This window comes from Saccostrea cucullata, unplaced genomic scaffold (genome assembly GCF_032062105.1).
Source record: "Saccostrea cucullata isolate Sc308-1 unplaced genomic scaffold, CSIRO_AGI_Scuc_v1 ctg118, whole genome shotgun sequence".
NCBI classification, from domain to species: Eukaryota; Metazoa; Mollusca; class Bivalvia; order Ostreida; family Ostreidae; genus Saccostrea; species Saccostrea cuccullata.
In genome coordinates this window covers 725,673-745,094 of record NW_026938921.1, presented here as the reverse complement: position 1 = coordinate 745,094, position 19,422 = coordinate 725,673, and the positions used below count along the sequence as shown (strand labels likewise).

General features: G+C 35.2%; 3 protein-coding genes across 4 annotated transcripts in view; 1 reads left to right on the top strand and 2 right to left on the bottom strand.

Annotated features, from left to right (window-relative positions):
- LOC134251811 (pyruvate dehydrogenase E1 component subunit beta, mitochondrial-like) overlaps nt 1-19,422 on the bottom strand; it is a 68,317-nt gene that overhangs the window by 12,663 nt on the left and 36,232 nt on the right. The window lies entirely within an intron of this gene.
- Nucleotides 364-7,469, top strand: LOC134251824 (solute carrier family 25 member 3-like). Its single transcript, XM_062734242.1, has 7 exons — nt 364-431; nt 554-683; nt 1,058-1,371; nt 2,679-2,860; nt 5,809-5,981; nt 6,434-6,544; nt 7,268-7,469. Exons 2-7 carry the CDS (start codon nt 560-562, stop codon nt 7,423-7,425), a joined length of 1,062 nt encoding a protein of 353 aa, XP_062590226.1. The 5' UTR covers nt 364-431; nt 554-559; the 3' UTR covers nt 7,426-7,469.
- LOC134251786 (E3 ubiquitin-protein ligase TRIM45-like) lies at nt 8,811-14,911 on the bottom strand. Of its 2 annotated transcripts, none has more exons than XM_062734202.1 (7): nt 14,665-14,911; nt 12,906-13,131; nt 12,291-12,503; nt 10,975-11,945; nt 10,531-10,834; nt 10,109-10,258; nt 8,811-9,026 (listed from the first exon to the last, which is right to left on the bottom strand). In XM_062734202.1, exons 1-7 carry the CDS (start codon nt 14,875-14,877, stop codon nt 8,950-8,952), a joined length of 2,154 nt encoding a protein of 717 aa, XP_062590186.1. In that variant the 5' UTR covers nt 14,878-14,911; the 3' UTR covers nt 8,811-8,949. The 2 variants fall into 2 exon arrangements, with proteins under 2 accessions (XP_062590186.1, XP_062590187.1); XM_062734203.1 differs by lacking the exon at nt 8,811-9,026 and adding an exon at nt 9,971-10,013.

Sequence of the window (19,422 nt, the reverse complement as noted above, 5' to 3'; positions counted from 1 at the left end):
AAAAAGTAAGCCCCCCGGTTCCGACACCTATAAGTGGTGACAGAATGGTCAGGGGCATCTTCGCTAGTTATGATGGTTACATGTAGGTGTAGTAAGTGTCGAGTGCTTAAAAATTAAAGATTTTCAAGTATACGTGTCCAAAGTTTGACTCTGAAACTTTTGATACAGTCCCCAAAAGCCATGCTGGTGTGCATCATACAGATATAGGAAAAATCTGGGAAAATTATTTCCTTTTGCTATGATATATTACAATTTTTTTAAATTATTCTAAAGACTTTATATTGAAGTATATTTTTCAAAACATTTAATAAATGAAACATTCGTTTGTTTTATGTGACGTCATCATATTTTACCCAATGAAATAAAAGAATCAACGATTTCGCCGCAACTGTTATAACCGACCCTTCGTTTCGACACGCCATTGAAGAAAGGTGACTGTTAGCCGGCTTTGCCTTTTTGAATGAAATATAATGAATGTAAACTGATTCTTATAAATCATTGCATCTATTTTAAAGGACAACTGATTTTTAAATCGTATTTTTATACTTTGCAGGGCATCATGTTCCGTTCTTTGATAGAAACTGCTCGGAATAATCCTCTAGCCAAACCATTTTTCAACGAAGCAAACTGTCAAAGCAAAGGTAGCGATGCTAGTGGGACAGGAATGGCAGCAGCCGCGACAGGTACAAAAATTACGTGTTTGATTGAAACCATGGCGTTTATATATGAATTTTAGACTTTAACGATTTTTTCATTCACAGTTTTCGTGTACAATGGCTCGCGGTCATGTCAAGGACGCTTGTTATGTTAAAGTTTTAAAATGAAAAAATAGGATTAGAAACACTGATCACAACCAAATAAAATTCGTCTCTGAAGCCCCAAACGTTATGTTATTATATTTTTATTTTTCATCAGACAAGCATTTATCTTCAACTTGTCAAAAATGTAAACATTGCCCTTGTTGTAATTTTGATACCAATAAGTCATAAATGCTATACATCTGCGAGAAAAATTCTGAATTATATATATATATGATATATATTGTTTAATGTTTTAGGAGCCGATGAAGTGAGCTGTGAATTTGGATCCAACAAATATTACGCCCTGTGCGGTTTTGGCGGTATTCTCAGTTGCGGTATCACACACACAGCCGTGGTACCCCTCGATCTCGTCAAATGCCGCATCCAGGTCAACCCAGAGAAATACGGTGGCATTGTCAATGGTTTTAGGTTAACAGTCCAGGAAGGTGGTGGACTGAAAGAATTAACCAAAGGATGGGCTCCTACTGCCATTGGTTACTCAGCACAGGGACTTTGCAAGTTTGGTTTCTATGAAGTTTTCAAGATTGTATATGGAAACCTACTAGGAGAGGTAAATTTAAATTTCAAATAGACATTTTTCCTCTTTTGATGAGTAAAAAATTCCCCTGACAATGAAAAAAAGGAGAAAAAGCTCAAATAATTTTTTCCTTCATCAAAAGTGGAAATTTAAAGTAAAAATGTTCAGAAGATGTGTAATATGGTTTTACGTTGCTATTCTATGCACTTTAAATGGTCACTGAAATGATATTCAGTTGGGCCTCCAAACTGTGCCTACTCTGCACCCACTGGGGGTATGGAGTATTTCCTAGCCTATTTGGATGTAATTCCTCGGTTATTTTGGCATTCCTCCTAATTAGAGGAGGAACCCCAGAATTCCTTCAACTTTTTAAATGTCACCTTCTATTTCAATGGCTAGGGACAACCTTGTAAATTGATTTATTATTAAACATGTAACAGGGCTCTCACACCACTTTTTTTGGGGCCTTCATCAAAATTATCGTTTTGGGAAAAGTTGGTAAAATAAAAAAATTTTGCTTTTCTAGCATTTTGTCATCTATTTAACTCTGGTTTTGAACAAACAGTTAAACAGAACAAACATGGCTACGTAGGCTATTTATGAAAGTACATTAGCTTTGTCATAACCATCTTAGAGTGTTGATATTACGGTTGGGCCTCGATCACATGGACAACTTTGCTTACCAATACAGCGCGAGACTGAACATGCAGAAGCGTGGGTAAGTTTCTAGGTGCATGCAGCTTACTAATATTTAAAGGAAATGTCTATTTTTGAAACCAAAATGATGTGTTTGTCGAAACTACATGACAAGATACTCTGCACTCATTATAGTCATAGTTAGTACACATTTTTGTAAAAACAATAACCTGGTTCCTAATTAGAGGCATTTGGCGCGAACTAGTAAAATAGTCATACAGTTTCACTTTCATTTGCAAGTGTGTTTAAATTTTTTTGCGATTAAGTTTCATGGACTTTCATCTTTAAATTAATATTTTGCTATGGACATTGGGAAATTTACACCTTTCTAAAAAAGGTTTTTTTGCATTTATTATTAAACATGTAAACATGTAATAATAATTCATCCTTTGGCATCTTTTGGGCTGCTTAATATTGGCAACAGGAAAGGTTCAGTATGCAAACTTAAATTACCTGAAGAAACACCACGGTTATCATGGTTATAATAATTCACTCTAATGAAAAACCGAGTTTTTTTTTTCTTCAAAAATAATGTAAATGTTAATACTTTAACAAGAAAAATAAAATATTTGAGCTTTCCCTCTTAAACTGCATTTAGATTTTTTTTCGAATATTTGCTAATTATTTTTTTTCTCAATTTTCAGGAAAACGCCTTCTTGTGGAGGACATCTCTGTATCTGGCAGCCAGTGCTTCTGCCGAGTTCTTCGCTGATATCGCTCTCTGTCCCATGGAGGCGGTAAAAGTCAGAATCCAGACACAGCCAGGCTGGTCCTCTACCCTCCGAGAGGGGTTCCCCCGAATCCTCAAAGAGGAGGGAATCAATGGGTAGGTGGAGTAGTCATTTACACAGAAAAGAGAGACCAATGATATTTTCTTTTTCAATTGAGATCTGTTAAATGTACTTCCTATTAATTTGAGGGGGTTTTTTGTGTTTTTTTGTTTTTTTTTTGTTTTTTTTTTTTTTTTTACAATTTATTTAGAGTAATCCAAGTTCTTTATGTTATCCTCTTTATTTTTAATTTAAGAATGTGAAAGAAAAATTTTATGTTACATCTGTAATTAACATGTTATTAGATTTAGAATCAGGTTATTAACAGGGGTGTGCAATTAGCATCGCCCGACGCCCAGGGCTACCGTTTTTGGGGTTGGGCTAGTGATTTTCTGCAAGGAGGTAGCCCGTCGGGCTAGTAAAAATTTTAACTACACATGCAATACATGAAAAGCACAACCGGTATTTTCACTGGTTTTTAGCTCACCTGAGCCAAAGGCTCAAGTGAGCTTTTCTGATCACAATCTGTCCGTTGTCTGTCGTCGTCGTCGTCGTTGTCGTTGTTGTCGTCGTTGTCGTCGTCGTCGTCGTAAACTTTTCACATTTTCATCTTCTTCTCAAGAACCACTGGGCCGATTTCAACCAAACTTGGCACAAAGTATCCTTGGGTAAAGGGGATTCAATTTGTTCAAATGAAGGGCCACGCCCTTTTCCAAGGGGAGATAATCATGAATTTGTTAAAAATTAATGGCATTTTAAAAAAATCTTCTTCTCCAGAACCGCTGGGCCAGGAAAGATAAAACTCATATGGAAGCATCCTCAGGTAGTGTAGATTCAAATTTGTTCAAATCATGACCCCAGGGGCAAGGGTTGGCCGATAGGAATATATAGGAAAAATCTTTAAAAATCTTCTTCTCAAGAACCACTGGGCCAGGAAAGATGAAACTCATGTGAAATCATCCTCAGGTAGTGCAGATTCAAGTTTGTTCAAATCATGACCCCCCGGGACAAGGGTGGGGCCAAAATGGCCGACCCAAGTTTTACATAGGAATATATAGGAAAAATCTTTAAAAATCTTCTTCTCAAGAACCACTGGGCCAGGAAAGATGAAACTAATGTGGAATCATCCTCAGGAAGTGTAGATTCAAGTTTGTTCAAATCATGACCCCCGGGGCAAGGTTGGGTCCAAAATGGCCGACCCTAGTTTAACATAGGAATATATAGGAAAAATCTTTAAAAATCTTCTTCTCAAGAACCACTAGGACAGGAAAGATGAAACTCAAGTGGAATCATGTAGTTTTCAAGTTTCTTCAAATCATGACCCCTGGGGCAAGGGTGGGGCCAAAATGGCCGAGCCAAGTTTTACATAGGAATATAAAGGAAAAATATTTAAAAATCTTCTTCTCAAGAACCACTGGGCCAGGAAAGATGAAACTCATGTGAAATCATCCTCAGGTAGTGTAGATTCAAGTTTGTTCAAATCATGACCCCCGGGGCAAGGGTGGGGCCAAAATGGCCGACCCAAGTTTTACATAGGAATATAAAGGAAAAATCTTTAAAAATCTTCTATTCAAGAACCACTGGGCCAGGAAAAAAAAACTCATGTTGAATCATCCTCAGGTAGTGCAGATTCAAGTTTGTTCAAATCATGACCCCCTGGGCAAGGGTGGGGCCAAAATGGCCGAGCCAAGTTTTATATAGGAATACATAGGAAATATCTCTAAAAATCCTTCTCAAGAACCACTGGGCTAGCTAGGAAAGATGAAACTCATGTGGAATCATCCTCAGGTAGTGTAGATTCAAGTTTGTTCAAATCATGACCCCTGGGGCTAGGGTGGGGCCAAAATGGCTGTCCCAAGTTTTACATAGGGATATATAGGGAAACCTTTTAAAATCTTCTTTTCAAGTACTTCAAAGCTATGATTAGTGATATTTATATGGAATCATCCTCAGGTAGTGTGAATTCTAGTTTGTTCAAATGATGAAGGCCTGGAAAGGGGGGGGGGTAAATAAGCCCGATGTGCTCAGGTGAGCGCTGTGGCCCCTGGGCCTCTTGTTTGCAATTTAATTCCCAACCAGTGAATATTTTCCAGACAACATGCTCCAACTGTCAATAAATCTCAATAATCTTATCTGTTTTGCAGTATTACCTGACTTGTTTACTTCCAAAAACGATCGTTTTTTTTTTTTCTTAATCCGAATTTCCTCTATTCCTTCGTTTATGGTAAATACATGTAGATATTTCATTAAAATATTTACGATCACTCAATCAACTGAAAAATAAGTGTTTTGTGACACATAAAATATATTTCTAGTGTATTTAATGATTAAACATGAAAACAAAATGAATTTAATTTCATTCTAAATGAGCTGCTGCTAGTGCAATGCAAGAAAAAGGGAAGGTAATTTATTCAAATTCATTTTAATTTTCTTTCATGATAATTGAAACATGATTTTAAAATTTAATAGTGAGAATTATACATTAATTTTGAAAAGAATTAACTCAGTACCCTGACTTTTTCAACAGTTAATTTCATTTTATTTAAATTTTTGCCCCTATATTTGGGCTAGTAACTTTTTACTTGGGGCTAGTAACTTTATAGCTGCCACTAGCCCGTGGGCTAGTAATAAATTTTTCTAATTGCACACCCCTGATTAATTTATCCCAGCAATAATCAGTTAAACAAAAACAAAAAATACCACATTTAACATGTCTAAAATAAATGTGTTCAAAGTTTTTATTCATTGGTGCTCTGAACAGTGTACTAGAAGCATCATTTTGATGATAAAAATGAAATGACCAATGCTTTTAGGACATTTTTGACCAAAATGTTGAGCAACTCTTCCAGAACAAAACCATTTGTGATTTAAAAATCGATGAAACGTAGCCATTTAAGGCTTGTTAAGATTTTTGGGGTGTGCAGAAGGCTGCCTTAAACTATACCTATACAAAATATGTCCACATGCATAATGGATGATTTTTTTTTTGCTAATCGGCTTGCAGTTTCTACAAGGGACTGGTTCCATTATGGGCACGACAGATTCCATACACAATGATGAAGTTTGCTTGCTTTGAAAGAACGCTAGAAGCCCTGTATAAATACGTCGTACCAAAAGCACGATCAGATTGCTCCAAGGGCGAGCAACTCTTAGTGACATTCTCAGCTGGTTACATTGGTAAGTTTGTATATATATGGTAGAATTAGAGTTGTCCAATCGCAAGGCTGATAGAAAATTGTTTTATGATCCATAACTTACTAGAAAATGTCAGCCCGATTGATGGTAAAAGGGAAAAAAGTCAGATCTGCAGCTTTATGAAGTTTGGGATACACTGGTTAAATGTCTGACAGGTTTAAAGATTTTGACAACTTTTTATCCATAATCAAGCAGTTGTTGTGTCATTTATCTGCAGAATATGTATGCTGTAGCCTGTTGAGTTAAGATTTATATGGACAAGTCAAATTTCTACTAATGATGGATTTATCAGAGTTGCTCAAAATTCTTTCTTCATATATATGTTTCAATACCTTTAACAACTCTTAAGAAACTCTGCTCCACCATTGATTTGAATTTGTACTTTTTTCAGCTGGTGTATTCTGTTCCATTAATTCTTACCCTAACTTTTACAGCTGGTGTATTTTGTGCCATTGTGTCTCACCCTGCTGACACAATCGTTTCTAAACTGAACAATGACAAAGGAAGCACCTTTGTACAGGCAGCAAAACAACTGGGACTTAGAGGTGAGATATTTTTATGCGCCCGGATCGATAGATCCAGGGCATATATTGTTTTTATCCTGTCTGTCTGTCTGTTTGTTTGTTTGTTTGTTTGTTTGTTTGTCCCGAATTTTAACCTTCACCATAACTTTTGAACTGTGAAAGATAGAGACTTCATATTTGGTATGCATACTCCACTAATTAAGCTCTTTCAAATGATACCAAGGTCAATGACCTTGTGGCCTTGACAGTGGCCTATATGCTAAAAAATAGCTTTTTTCTGCAAACTTTAACCTTCGCCATAACTTTTGAACCATGAAAGATAGAGACTTCATTTTTGGTATGCAATCTCCAATAATCAGGTTCTTCCAAATGACACATAGGTCAATGACCTTGTGACCTTGACTGTGACCTTAATGCTAAAAATAGCTTTTTCCTAACTTTGTTGCTGCCGGGCGCATAGTGTTTCACAAACACGTTTTATTCTGTTTTTTGTGAACGACTTTTTTTATTATCTTCTATGATTTATGATTATTTTTCAGAATAAAAAAAATTATTATAACAAACTCAATTATATGGTACTATCCATCCTTTAAAAAAAAAAGAAAAAATAGTGTAAAATTTAAAAATATTAAGGTTACTGTAAAATAAATGAACAATTCAACAAAATTTGTCATGTCTCACGGAGAAATGCTGCTGAATTGAATAATTATGAAAAAAATAATTGAATTTTATTTTGTTTAACAGGAATGTGGAAGGGACTGGGACCTAGGATTATAATGATCGGAACCTTGACGGCCCTGCAGTGGTTCATCTACGACTCAGTCAAGGTCTACTTCCGTCTGCCCCGCCCACCACCCCCCGAGATGCCCGAGTCTCTGAAGCGCAAGCTCAACGTTCAATAATGACAACCAATTCCTAGGATTTAATTCAATTTAAAAACATTCATTTAAAACAAAAAGCCAGTTTAGCTAAATATATTTTTATCTAGTTTTGAAAAAAGGACAATAATTATTAATGGTACCAAGTATTTACATTGAATGTGAACATTTTCTAGCATTGGCATATAAACATTTGATTTAAATGGGGAATATCATCAACATTTTGCTTGTAGTGGGTTTGCTACATTAAAGAACCTTATTTAAAAGACTTTTTAAAAAGATATTATGGGGAAGTGGTAGAAATTGTGATATTGTGTGGAGTTTATTACTGTCTTCCCCAATGCAGTTTTGTTTATACACAGTATTTTGCCTTAACTTATTTTGTAATAACATAACATGGCAGATCTGTTTTGTAAGAATTTCTCACCACATAACTTTGTTGATGTTTGACAGAGAAAAATAATAAACATCAGAGTGAAATAAAATGGCTTTTGTGTCCTTCATTCTTTGAAAATTTTAGAAGTTTTTGAAATACACACTGCACTAGGATGCACAATTCTGTAAATGCAAAAAATATTTTGGGTATATGCAAAAAAAATATTTTAGGTACATGCAAAAATATTTTAGAAGAAAACGGTTACATATCTAGGTAAAATTTTCTCTTCCACAGTTTCTGTAGATTCATTTGTCTTGCATTTGAGAAACTCCATTATATCTTTTAAGCCAAGAGCTCTTTTTTTCTAGCGGTGTGACGGAAAAGGGCAAGGTGATCCGATTGGAGCTGTCCTATTTTAAAAGGAAGAGCTGAGTGTTTCACAAACACGTGCAAGTACTACAAGTTTGAGCTGTATATAAAATGAATTGATTAACTTCATGAATAGGATATACATTATTATTTGTTTAAAGAAAACAAAACTTCATTGACTTTTTATTTATCGATATTTTTGTCCGTTTGTGTGTTATTTATCTACTAGGTACATGTATTTATTTTCCATCCTTTTGGCATTTTCCAATATTATCAATGACTACAGAGTTATCGCCCGTTGCATATAAAAGGATAATAGTAATATTGAGCATTTTGCTTATTTGTTTTCTCGACATATAGTGACTTAATGAAGAGACCAACTGGAACTAAATTCTTACAAGTTAAAACTCACAGTTGCTTACTCCAATCTCTGAAAATAATATATAACTTCATGAATTATTTTTATTATGAGAGATAAACACATTTCAAAATTTAATGTTCTCTCATTAGAAGAGTTTGTTACATACGAATTCTAGCAGAGAGAAAATGCAGAAAGCTCACAAGCTCATCTAAAACTCATTGAAAAGAATTTTAAAGATTGCAAAACAAAAAAAAAATATTTTTGAAATTTTTTTATTATAATTTTATGATTTGGCAAAGAAAAATTCATACATTTTAGTTTTAAAATTTGATCATTTTTGTATATCTTTATATGTAGCTCTTCTTTTAAAGGAGATCAAAATAGTCTGAAAATGGCTGCCACCCCCAGCCTCTTTAAGCATATTTTAAATGAATTAAGGTGTTCAAACGTCTGTTTCTTCTAAATCCAGGGAGATAACTCTTTCGCCCAGTCCTAGCGGGAAAGTAGAGCGAAGGTTAACTGCAAAGAAAATGCAAAGAAGAAGGGTTAAACTCAACTTATTTTAGCGAACTTGACACATTTCAACACAAGCAAAAGTATTGCAAAAAGTTACGCGAAACTTCTTTTAAGATTCATAAACCCTCTGCTCACTCATATAAAATTTTGCATGAAGCTTCATGATTTTCCAAAAGAAATGTTTTTTATGAGTGAAATACAAACAATTATAGCATAACCTGCGGGAAAAAATTGGACAAAAAAGACTCTCCAGCTTGGCATAATAGACACTTATGTCATTAATTTAAGAGTTATCTCTCTTATCAGAGTATCAATGAACTTTAATAAGGTGCACGTACACGAGGACCAGAATTTGGTCCAATATTTTACATTTTTATGCAAACCGTGTTTGTAAAGTATTACAGTTCTTTAGGCACATACAATGTAATTGTAGAACTTTGTAATTGCAAGATATAGATCTAGCAAATGTTATCCCAAATTTACCCTAGCAATCCCAATCGCCGAATGTTATTTTTCTTATAACAAAAAAGAAATCTCCTAATTCCGACATCATATAGGTAGGAGTGCATTTTTTCCTAGATAAAAAAAAATAACGTCAGATGCGCGTGCCACCAATGCAATATTTGAGCTGAAAGCAGAGTAAGCAGATACACTTTTTAGTTTTTTTTCCTTTCTTGGAAATTAAAGCCATTTCTAAGAGCAGAACTGCACTTTTTGATTATTACTGCTATAAAATTATCAAAATACCACATACTTATTCATGGTTATATACATACGACAGCGCTAATATGAGAGATTGAAAAAGGCAATGTACCAAATTTGTTGGGTTTTTTTCCTTAATTCGTAATAAATACATACACAGTGCATAACGCTTAATAAATATATTTTTATATGAGAAATATTTAAACCCATGCTTGGCTTATACAGCAGAAGTCGCAAATCCCCACTTACCCTCTAACAAGCCATGACACTTTACACTTGAATTCTATTCTGTAACACATATATTGTATTCTGAATAGAAACAATTGTGAATTGACACCATGAATGCTCATCTGACGTCTTTTCTTAATTGGATGATTTCTTACCTCGAGTTCGATCAAAAACTGTGGAAGAGACGAGTTTTTCACCCATGTAAATCTTAAGGATGTGTCGCCCAAGGGAGATAATGTTTACTTTGACGTCAACCATCGCATACTCGTCTTCTCTGGGGGTCACTTCTCCATCAAAAACGTTTCCTGAAGTAGCAAATGCTTTACATTTACTGGGTATTTGGATTATAGCTACAGAAAATGTGAAGCGGTCATTTTTGATTGTCTGTCTGCTTCTATATTTTGATGCCTGTTTGCCTATTTTAATTCATAGTTTATAGTTTTGGGGTTTTTTTCTTTTGCTTGCCAATTCTTTTTTTCAGACGTGTTTCCTTCCAAAAAATTGTTTCTCTTCCCTGAAATTGCTTCTTATAGACCTATTATGTTACTGGAAGTAGATGGAAATATTTTACAAATACCTTCGGAATCCTCTACTGTTGCCTTCATTATAACGGCATCAATTTTGATCGGGAGTCCTCTGTAATCTTGAGGCATCATAGTGAAAACCACCGAGTCGTTCTCCATGAAAGTTTCGTCAACAATCGTAATACATTTCTCCGGAAACACCGAAGAGGTCCAAATACAGGCATTTTTTGCAATGACCTGTTCCACATTTATAGCCAAATCGTCTTCATAGAAACCAAAAGTAGACAGTTCGCGTGGGTGTTGGTCTATAACCTCATCTGAAAGTTTTTGAAGTCTGTTTCTTATTGTTTTCTCCAACTGAAATTAAAATTATTCTTTTTAAATATTCTTCATAACCACGATTGTTTTAAAATACAAGTAACAATTTAAACCTTACATTGAATAATTGGAATAAATGATTATGCGTAAAACTGAAAGGGAAGAAATTTTGTACGAACCTGCATGACAGCGACCGAGTTTGGAGAAATTAAAACAAGGTCCGTTACTTCTTCTGCTTCTTCTATCTGTTTCTTTAACGTACCTAGTTCCAGCTTCTGTTTTTCCAATACCTCTAGCTTTGTACTCACTGCTGTCCTTAATTCAGTTTTTAATTCTTCTTTCATCATTTCAATCATTTTTATCAAACTGTCGAATTTCGAATCAATGTTTTCAACAACTTGATCAGCGTTATCTTCTATATTCTTTTTCTCGGAATCAATTCGTTCGATCGTTGCTACGACGTCATGTCCAATGCTTTCCACATGGTCCATCAGAGCTGCAATATCTTGCCGCTTTTCTTTGACAATATTTTCAACCTTTACGGTTTTGTGCACATCTAGCTCCTCGCACATTTCCAAAGCACACGTTGCACACATCGGTTCTTGGCAAGATTCTGTTGTGCAGTAAAATTTCAAATAATTTTCCGAATGACGTTTACACGTAACATTTCTTTTGAACCCATCTAGATTTTTGGCAAGTTTCATGTCTTCTGTTGATAGTAAAATGTGCTTCTTTGTAGCAGTAACTCTTTTGTGTGCCTCTTCGCATTCAGAGCACAGCCATTCCGCACAATTTGTGCATCTGTGCGTTGCAACCTTATTTGGGCATATGCTACAATACAAATCATGGTTTTCGTCTTTGAGTTTATAATATTCCATCAAATCAAACCTCGTGTCATCTCTTGGACAATCTTTGTCCATGTCCATTACGTCATGTGTTACGTCACAAACTGTACATCTTACTTTATTGCCTATTTTTGTATTTTTTAAACAACGAAAACAAAATGTATGGAGACAAGGTAGAAATCGAGGTTGTTTATTTTCCAGATCGAAGGACTCGGAACATTTTTGACATCGGAGGTACTGCTGAGATTTTTCTGACGTCTGTATATTGTCAAGGACTTTGAAGGACGGATGATGATGAGGTATATCTAAAAATGTAACACATTTCAAGAACTAATTTAAATCTAAAATTAAAAATTAAAGTTATCTCTTTTTTATAATTCTTAACAGTTTAAGAACTAATGATTTCAAATTCTTTATCCAAAAGGAACAGATTCGGGACAGTACTTAAATACTTATCGGCTGTTACAATGTACATGTAGGAACCAGAATGGTAATAAACTATTAAGATCCAGGTAGAATAGTAATAGACTGTTAAGAACCATGCAGAATCTTAAATAGATTTTTTGGGTGTTTATGTGAGTGAAGGTGAAAGGGAGGGTATGTGTGAGGGGGTCGTTAGAAGAGAAGAATATTAACAAATTCATACGAACCTTTACTAGGAATGGTGCTCTTTCGTTTAGGCTTCCAGTTGGGAGAAATAATGTGGGTAAAAACAGCGTGTTCATCCTCCCAGTGTCTTTGACGTCTGTCTACGTTCGTTTCCAAAACGCATTGAAATGGTAAATCAAAATCTATTTCTTTTAGGCTTGACGTCTTAGGAACAAAGATTTTCCCAGTAGTTTCGTATGCAATGAGACGATAATCTTAAATGTAAAAGATAATCCATTGACGTGATTTGTAGGGGGAAATGCATATGGATATAACTTATATAGACTTTTCGATAAAACAAGATACATTTTTTTTTAATAATTTAATTTTAAAATAAAACAAATTGATCATCAATCAAAATCTGATAAATATCAACTGAAAAATAAACTTTATACACTGTATGTAGGTTTCTCATAAGAAAGCTCTGTATACTAATGATAATAATTTGATAACCTTTGTTCTTTTGCAAGTCAAGAGAATTTAATCCAATTGTAACTGAAACCAGTGAGTGTGTACTGAAGAATCGTTGACTATCTTTTGATTCAGATGGTGAAAAACTGTTAAGATTCTATGTTTCTTTGATTTTACTGGATTTTGCCTCAGTAAGTTGTGCTCACCGTTTTCTGGTTGTATATGGCGATGTCTGCAGTCCTCCAGAGTTCTGAAGGAGATTTGTAACAACTCTAAGAACTTTTCACACTGTTCGTCCTCCCTACAGAAATGGACGGTGACGAAGCGCTCCTTAGAGCCGTACCGCCTGGAGAACTCGTACCAGTACTGGTCCTTCCTCGTGTAATGGAGGTTGTCCTCGACTATGTTGTTCAGGTTCAAATCCATCCTGATCTGTAGAGCAAACACACAGAGATGTTCAAGTTTGTTATGATCTGTAGAGCAAATATATACAGAGATGTTCTCAAGTTTGTTCTGATCTGTAGAGCAAATATATACAGAGATGTTCTCAAGTTTGTTCTGACCTGTAGAGCAAATATAGAATGATCAGAGATGTTCAAGTTTGTTCTGACCTGTAGAGCAAATATACAGAGATGTTCAAGTTTGTTCTGATCTGTATAGCGCAAACACAATGAGATCAGATGTTCAAGTTTGTTCTGATCTGTAGATCGAAAATTCAATGAGATGTTCAAGATTGTTGTGGTCTATATAGCAAAAATACAGTGAGATGAGATGTTCAAGATTGTTCTGATTTGTAAAGCAAAAAGTGCAATTCTCAGAGATATTCAAATTGTTCTTATCTTCTGCAAAATTACATTGTTCGGAGATGTTCAAATGTGTTCTATTCTGTATAGCAAAAGTACAATACTCAGAGATGTTCAAGATTGTTCTGATCTGTACTTTCAAAAATACATGGAGAGGTTCAGATACATCGATTTTTATCGGTATTGCAAATACAATGAAATGTTCAATTCATACTAACCTCCTGTAAAAATATAACGAGATTTTCAAGTCCATTTTATCCTTACTGAGCATCATGTAAAATAGGTTTAAATTTATTGTGCATTTATATATGTGGAAAAGCTTTTCGGGGCCCTTGAAATAAAAATATATTTGTATCTTGTACATGTACCTATTTTAAATTGCAGGAACACACTGTGAACCCTTGATCAAGTCTATCCGTATGTATTGCAAAAAATATACATTATGGCAGTCTAACTTCGATATGCAATTCTTATCTACTGGTATCATCGGGAAAAAAATATACTCAGTAATTCTCAAGCCCTATACTCAAGCCCCTATAGTCAATCATGATCTATTAACTGAAATTAACTTTTTATTATACATATGTACATGCACCGTAAATGTAATAGAATACTAGTAAATTACAACAGACGAAATTAACATCTTATCAAATTAAAATCACCTGACTATGTATAAAAGTGGTGTAAACAATTATGACAATATCTATTATCTAAATTACAGAATTTCAATATCTGCATTGATGATAAACAAATTGACGTGAAATGTTTATCATCAGCAACAAAGTGTAAATGTATATACATGTATAAGAACGTATTTATTATTGACAAAATCGGACGTCAACATATTTTTTCGGGTTGAAGAAACTTGATAAAATTTACAGTGCATACTGAAAAGTGTGAAGAAATTGGACACAATTTCACAAATTATTCAAATTCTAGCATATATATCGCATTACGTGTTCTTCATTTCAATAAAGCAGGAAAAAGAATAATTTGTGCACTGAATGTGAAATTTTATACCTGTGTCTTTTATGTATGACACAACAAATAAATATGCAATTTAGAAATATGCACAAATATATAGCATATATGCGAATATTATATTAGATACACGTCGAAATTGGCGTCATTCATTATACATATGAGAAATAATGGACTTGACCTTTTGTTGTCCTGGTAAGTCTAAAATTGACCCTGCTGTTGTGTCCGAACTTCTGGTAGTTTGAATCAGGTAAATGTCACAGTGTCCAAACGAATGCAACTCACATTTGAGTACAGAAACACTCGATTCTGGGAGCGAGGCAGGGATGTAGATTTCACAAGTTGTGGAACAGACGACATTTTCATCTTTGTACACGCCTCCAAATCGGTTCATATCTGACTTGGTAAAGAAAACTACAAAACTATCTACATTACATATATATATGAATTACACATGCATTACATTTTAAAATGATTATCATAGTATATTTTAATATTATTGTCAATGAGTCACAGTACGCTAAAAAGCGCGTGTCAATTGCTCAAAACTGAAACAGTTTATTCTTACCTTAAATATGTTTATGAAACCTTTATGCAGCTAGCTCTGTCCCATGATTTACAGAATCACGCGTGAATGATTTAGCGCTTAGTTGACAAAAACAACGCTGGTGTATTGTTAAAAAATGAACTTTCTCAGATATATTCAGTTCTGATATTCATGACAATGGTTTAGTGATCTAATTTCTTCTCAATTTACTACAGCAAATCAATTTTTGTTGCATGTGTTTTTTAATGCATTTTCCTTATGCTTATTAATCATTATATATTTATACGTGCTGTAATTTTTTAAAATTGTTTTTCCTTATGCTTATTAATTACTGGTATTATTAATTATATGCGACTGAAAAATATGCACATGTGCTTTTTTAAAATGTCGCATGTCAGGTTATGCAATTGAATGTAATGTAACAAGATTCCAGAATAAACGAGGCGGATCAAAGTTTTCATGCTAAGAATTGGAATGTCAATTTTGTTCTCATTAATGTGTATCTATTCCACCCAAATGCTTCTTATAATTGAGCAAATTCAGTTCTTGAATAAAAAAATTACAACTGGACCCGTCCTTCCCCCTTTCATATGAAAATGAGACAACCAAAATTTTTCAGTTTTTCGTTAATTTTAAAGTTTATGTTGAAGCATGATTAGCCTAATTTTTGTTATTTTCGACACATTTTAAAACAAGAGGCCCATGGGCCACATCGCTCACCTGAGAAGCTTTGACCATTCTGTTCTTTACCAGATTTCCCCCTTGTTATACATAATGCATCTCCACCCTACCCCACTGATCTTAATTTAGACATTTTGAATTCTACACTACCCCATGATCCTTCCATGGGCACATATGTTTCAGCTTTTTTGGCCCAGTGGTTCTGGAGAAGAAGATTTTCAAAGATTTTTCCTATATATTTCTATGTAAAACTTTGATTCCCCTATAATGGCCCCGCCCTTCCCCCGGGGGTCATGATTCCTACAATTTAGAATTTACACTACCCTAGAATGCTTCCACATAAGCTTCACTTTTTCTGGCCCAGTGGTTATTGAGAAGAAGATTTTCAAAGATTTTTCCTATATACTTCTATGTAAAAATTTGATACCCCATTGTGGCCCCGCCCTTCCCCCGGGGGTCATGATTCCTACAATTTAGAATTTACACTACCCAAGAATGCTTCCACATAAGCTTCACTTTTTCTGGCCCAGTGGTTCTTGAGAAGAAGATTTTCAAAGATTTTTCCTATATACTTCTATATAAAACTTGGATTCCCCATTGTGGCCCCGCCCTTCCCCCGGGGGTCATTATTTGAACAATTTAGAATCTACATGATACCAGGATGCTTCCACATAAGTTTCAGCATTTCTGGCCCAGTGGTTCTTGAGAAGAAGATTTTCAAAGATTTTTCCTATATATTTCTATGTAAAACTTTGATACCCCATTGTGGCCCCGCCCTTCCCCCGGGGGTCATGATTCCTACAATTTAGAATTTACACTACCCCAAAATGCTTCCACATAAGCTTCACTTTTTCTGGCCCAGTGGTTCTTGATTTTCAAAGATTTTTCCTATATATTTCTATATAAAACTTGATTCCCCATTGTGGCCCCGCCCTTCCCCCGGGGGTCATTATTTGAACAATTTAGAATCTACATTATACCAGGATGCTTCCACATAAGTTTCAGCTTTTCTGGCTAGTGGTTCTTGAGAAGAAGATTTCAAAGATTTTTCCTATATATTTCTATGTAAAAATTTGATACCCCATTGTGGCCCCGCCCTTCCCCCGGGGGTCATGATTCCTACAATTTAGAATTTACACTACACCAGAATGCTTCCACATAAGCTTCACTTTTTCTGGCCCAGTGGTTCTTGAGAAGAAGATTTTCAAAGATTTTTCCTATATACTTCTATATAAAACTTGGATTCCCCATTGTGGCCCCGCCCTTCCCCCGGGGGTCATTATTTGAACAATTTAGAATCTACATGATACCAGGATGCTTCCACATAAGTTTCAGCATTTCTGGCCCAGTGGTTCTTGAGAAGAAGATTTTCAAAGATTTTTCCTATATATTTCTATGTAAAACTTTGATACCCCATTGTGGCCCCGCCCTTCCCCCGGGGGTCATGATTCCTACAATTTAGAATTTACACTACCCCAAAATGCTTCCACATAAGCTTCACTTTTTCTGGCCCAGTGGTTTTTGAGAAGAAGATTTTCAAAGATTTTTCCTATATATTTCTATATAAAACTTGGATTCCCCATTGTGGCCCCGCCCTTCCCCCGGGGGTCATTATTTGAACAATTTAGAATCTACATTATACCAGGATGCTTCCACATAAGTTTCAGCTTTTCTGGCTAGTGGTTCTTGAGAAGAAGATTTCAAAGATTTTTCCTATATATTTCTATGTAAAAATTTGATACCCCATTGTGGCCCCGCCCTTCCCCCGGGGGTCATGATTCCTACAATTTAGAATTTACACTACACCAGAATGCTTCCACATAAGCTTCACTTTTTCTGGCCCAGTGGTTCTTGAGAAAAAGATTTTCAAAGATTTTTCCTATATATTTCTATATAAAACTTGGATTCCCCATTGTGGCCCCGCCCTTCTCCCGGGGGTCATGATGTGAACAATTTAGAATCTTCACTATACCAGGATGCTTCCACATAAGTTTCAGCTTTTCTGGCCGAGTGGTTCTTGAGAAGAAGATTTTCAAAGATTTTTCCTATATATTTCTATATAAAACTTTGATTCCCCATTGTGGCCCCGCCCTTCCCCCGGGGGTCATGATTTGAACAATTTAGAATCTACACTATCCCAGGATGCTTCCACATAAGTTTCAGCTTTACTGGCCCAGTGGTTCTTGAGAAGAAGATTTTTTAATGACCCAACCCTATTTTTCTCTTTTCTTGATTATCTCCCCTTGCGAGGGGATATGTCCCTTCATTTTAACAATTTAAATTCTCCTTCACCCAAGGATGCTTTGTACCAAGTTTGGTCAAAATTGGCCCAGTGGTTCTTGAGAAGAAGTCGAAAATGTGAAAAGTTTACAGACGGACGGACGGACGACGGACAAAATGTGATCAGAAAAGCTCACTTGAGCCTTCGGCTCAGGTGAGCTAAAAAGAAATTGTGCTTTTATACAATTGATTCAAATGGGGGGAAAATGAAAATCGCTATTTAAAGAAGGTTTATTGTTTTTGAAAACACCGTTATGCTATATATTGTAAATAAAAATATGTACATACTACATACACTGAATACTAATGTCAAGTTCTGAATTTTGAATTTACTGGGTGGGAGTAAGTACAAAATTCAGAACATGACACTTTCCCCTTTATTTGTCTCGATATCAGTCAGTAAACTGCAATAAGAATATCACCTGTACAGATTTCTTTAAGCAGTGGCTGTTCCATCAATGAAACAGAGAAAATCGAAATATTCTTCTTGAAAAGGGTCCATGGACTTGCATTAATTGCCATCAAAATGGTATCCTTTGCTTCAGGGACCTGTGGTTGAACACATAATTATTATCCCGGGGCCTCTCAACGAAATTGGTGAGGATATAGAAACGCGCTCGTGTGTAAGGGTGTGAGAGGGAGGGTGTGTGTGTGAGAGGGTGAGGGTGTGTGTGTAAGAGGGTGAGGATGTGTGTGTGTGTGTGTTAGCTTGTCCTTGTGTGAAACGTGACATAAGCATTGTGATCGATGTCAAATTCCTGCCTTGATTGAAGAATATAATAATGTGCTTTTTGCGAAGGGATGCTCTGCTCTACGGTGCTGTGTTTAATTTTTAAGTTTTACCGGGTGTGTTCGATTTGCTAAAGCACAGCACAAAATAGGAACCACTGGTTTGTGGGTTCTGCTTCTTTCTAATTTCTTTCAAAATTTCTTGATTATGGTCTTAATATCTTTTAATAAATATAAATATTAAATTAATACGGCATAGGTTTCTCGCTTTTCTTTGATATAAAATATACTAGCATATTTTTAGTTCGTGGAAGTACGAATAATAACTAATGTCAATAAAACACTCTCGAATTTTTTTTTTATTTTTAAAATTTTATAAGCTTCAGAAATGCTTCCGCAAAAAAGACATACATGGAATTCGACCGGATCTTAAAGATAACAGTATGATAATACAATGCCCATGATGCTGAAAAGCAATTTTATGTTTGACTGCTTGTCTTATAAATCATTTTATCGCAATCAAAATATTCTGACTCTTAAACTTATGAGGTTTCATATGATTCTGGGGCCCGAATTAATTACCAGAAAGCATCATAAAATGACACGTTGTGTTATGTACATGTAGCAATGCATGCGAAGATTGACACGAAAAGTACTCACGTCACGACCACGTTCCGTATCGCGCTCACTTGGCACGGGGGA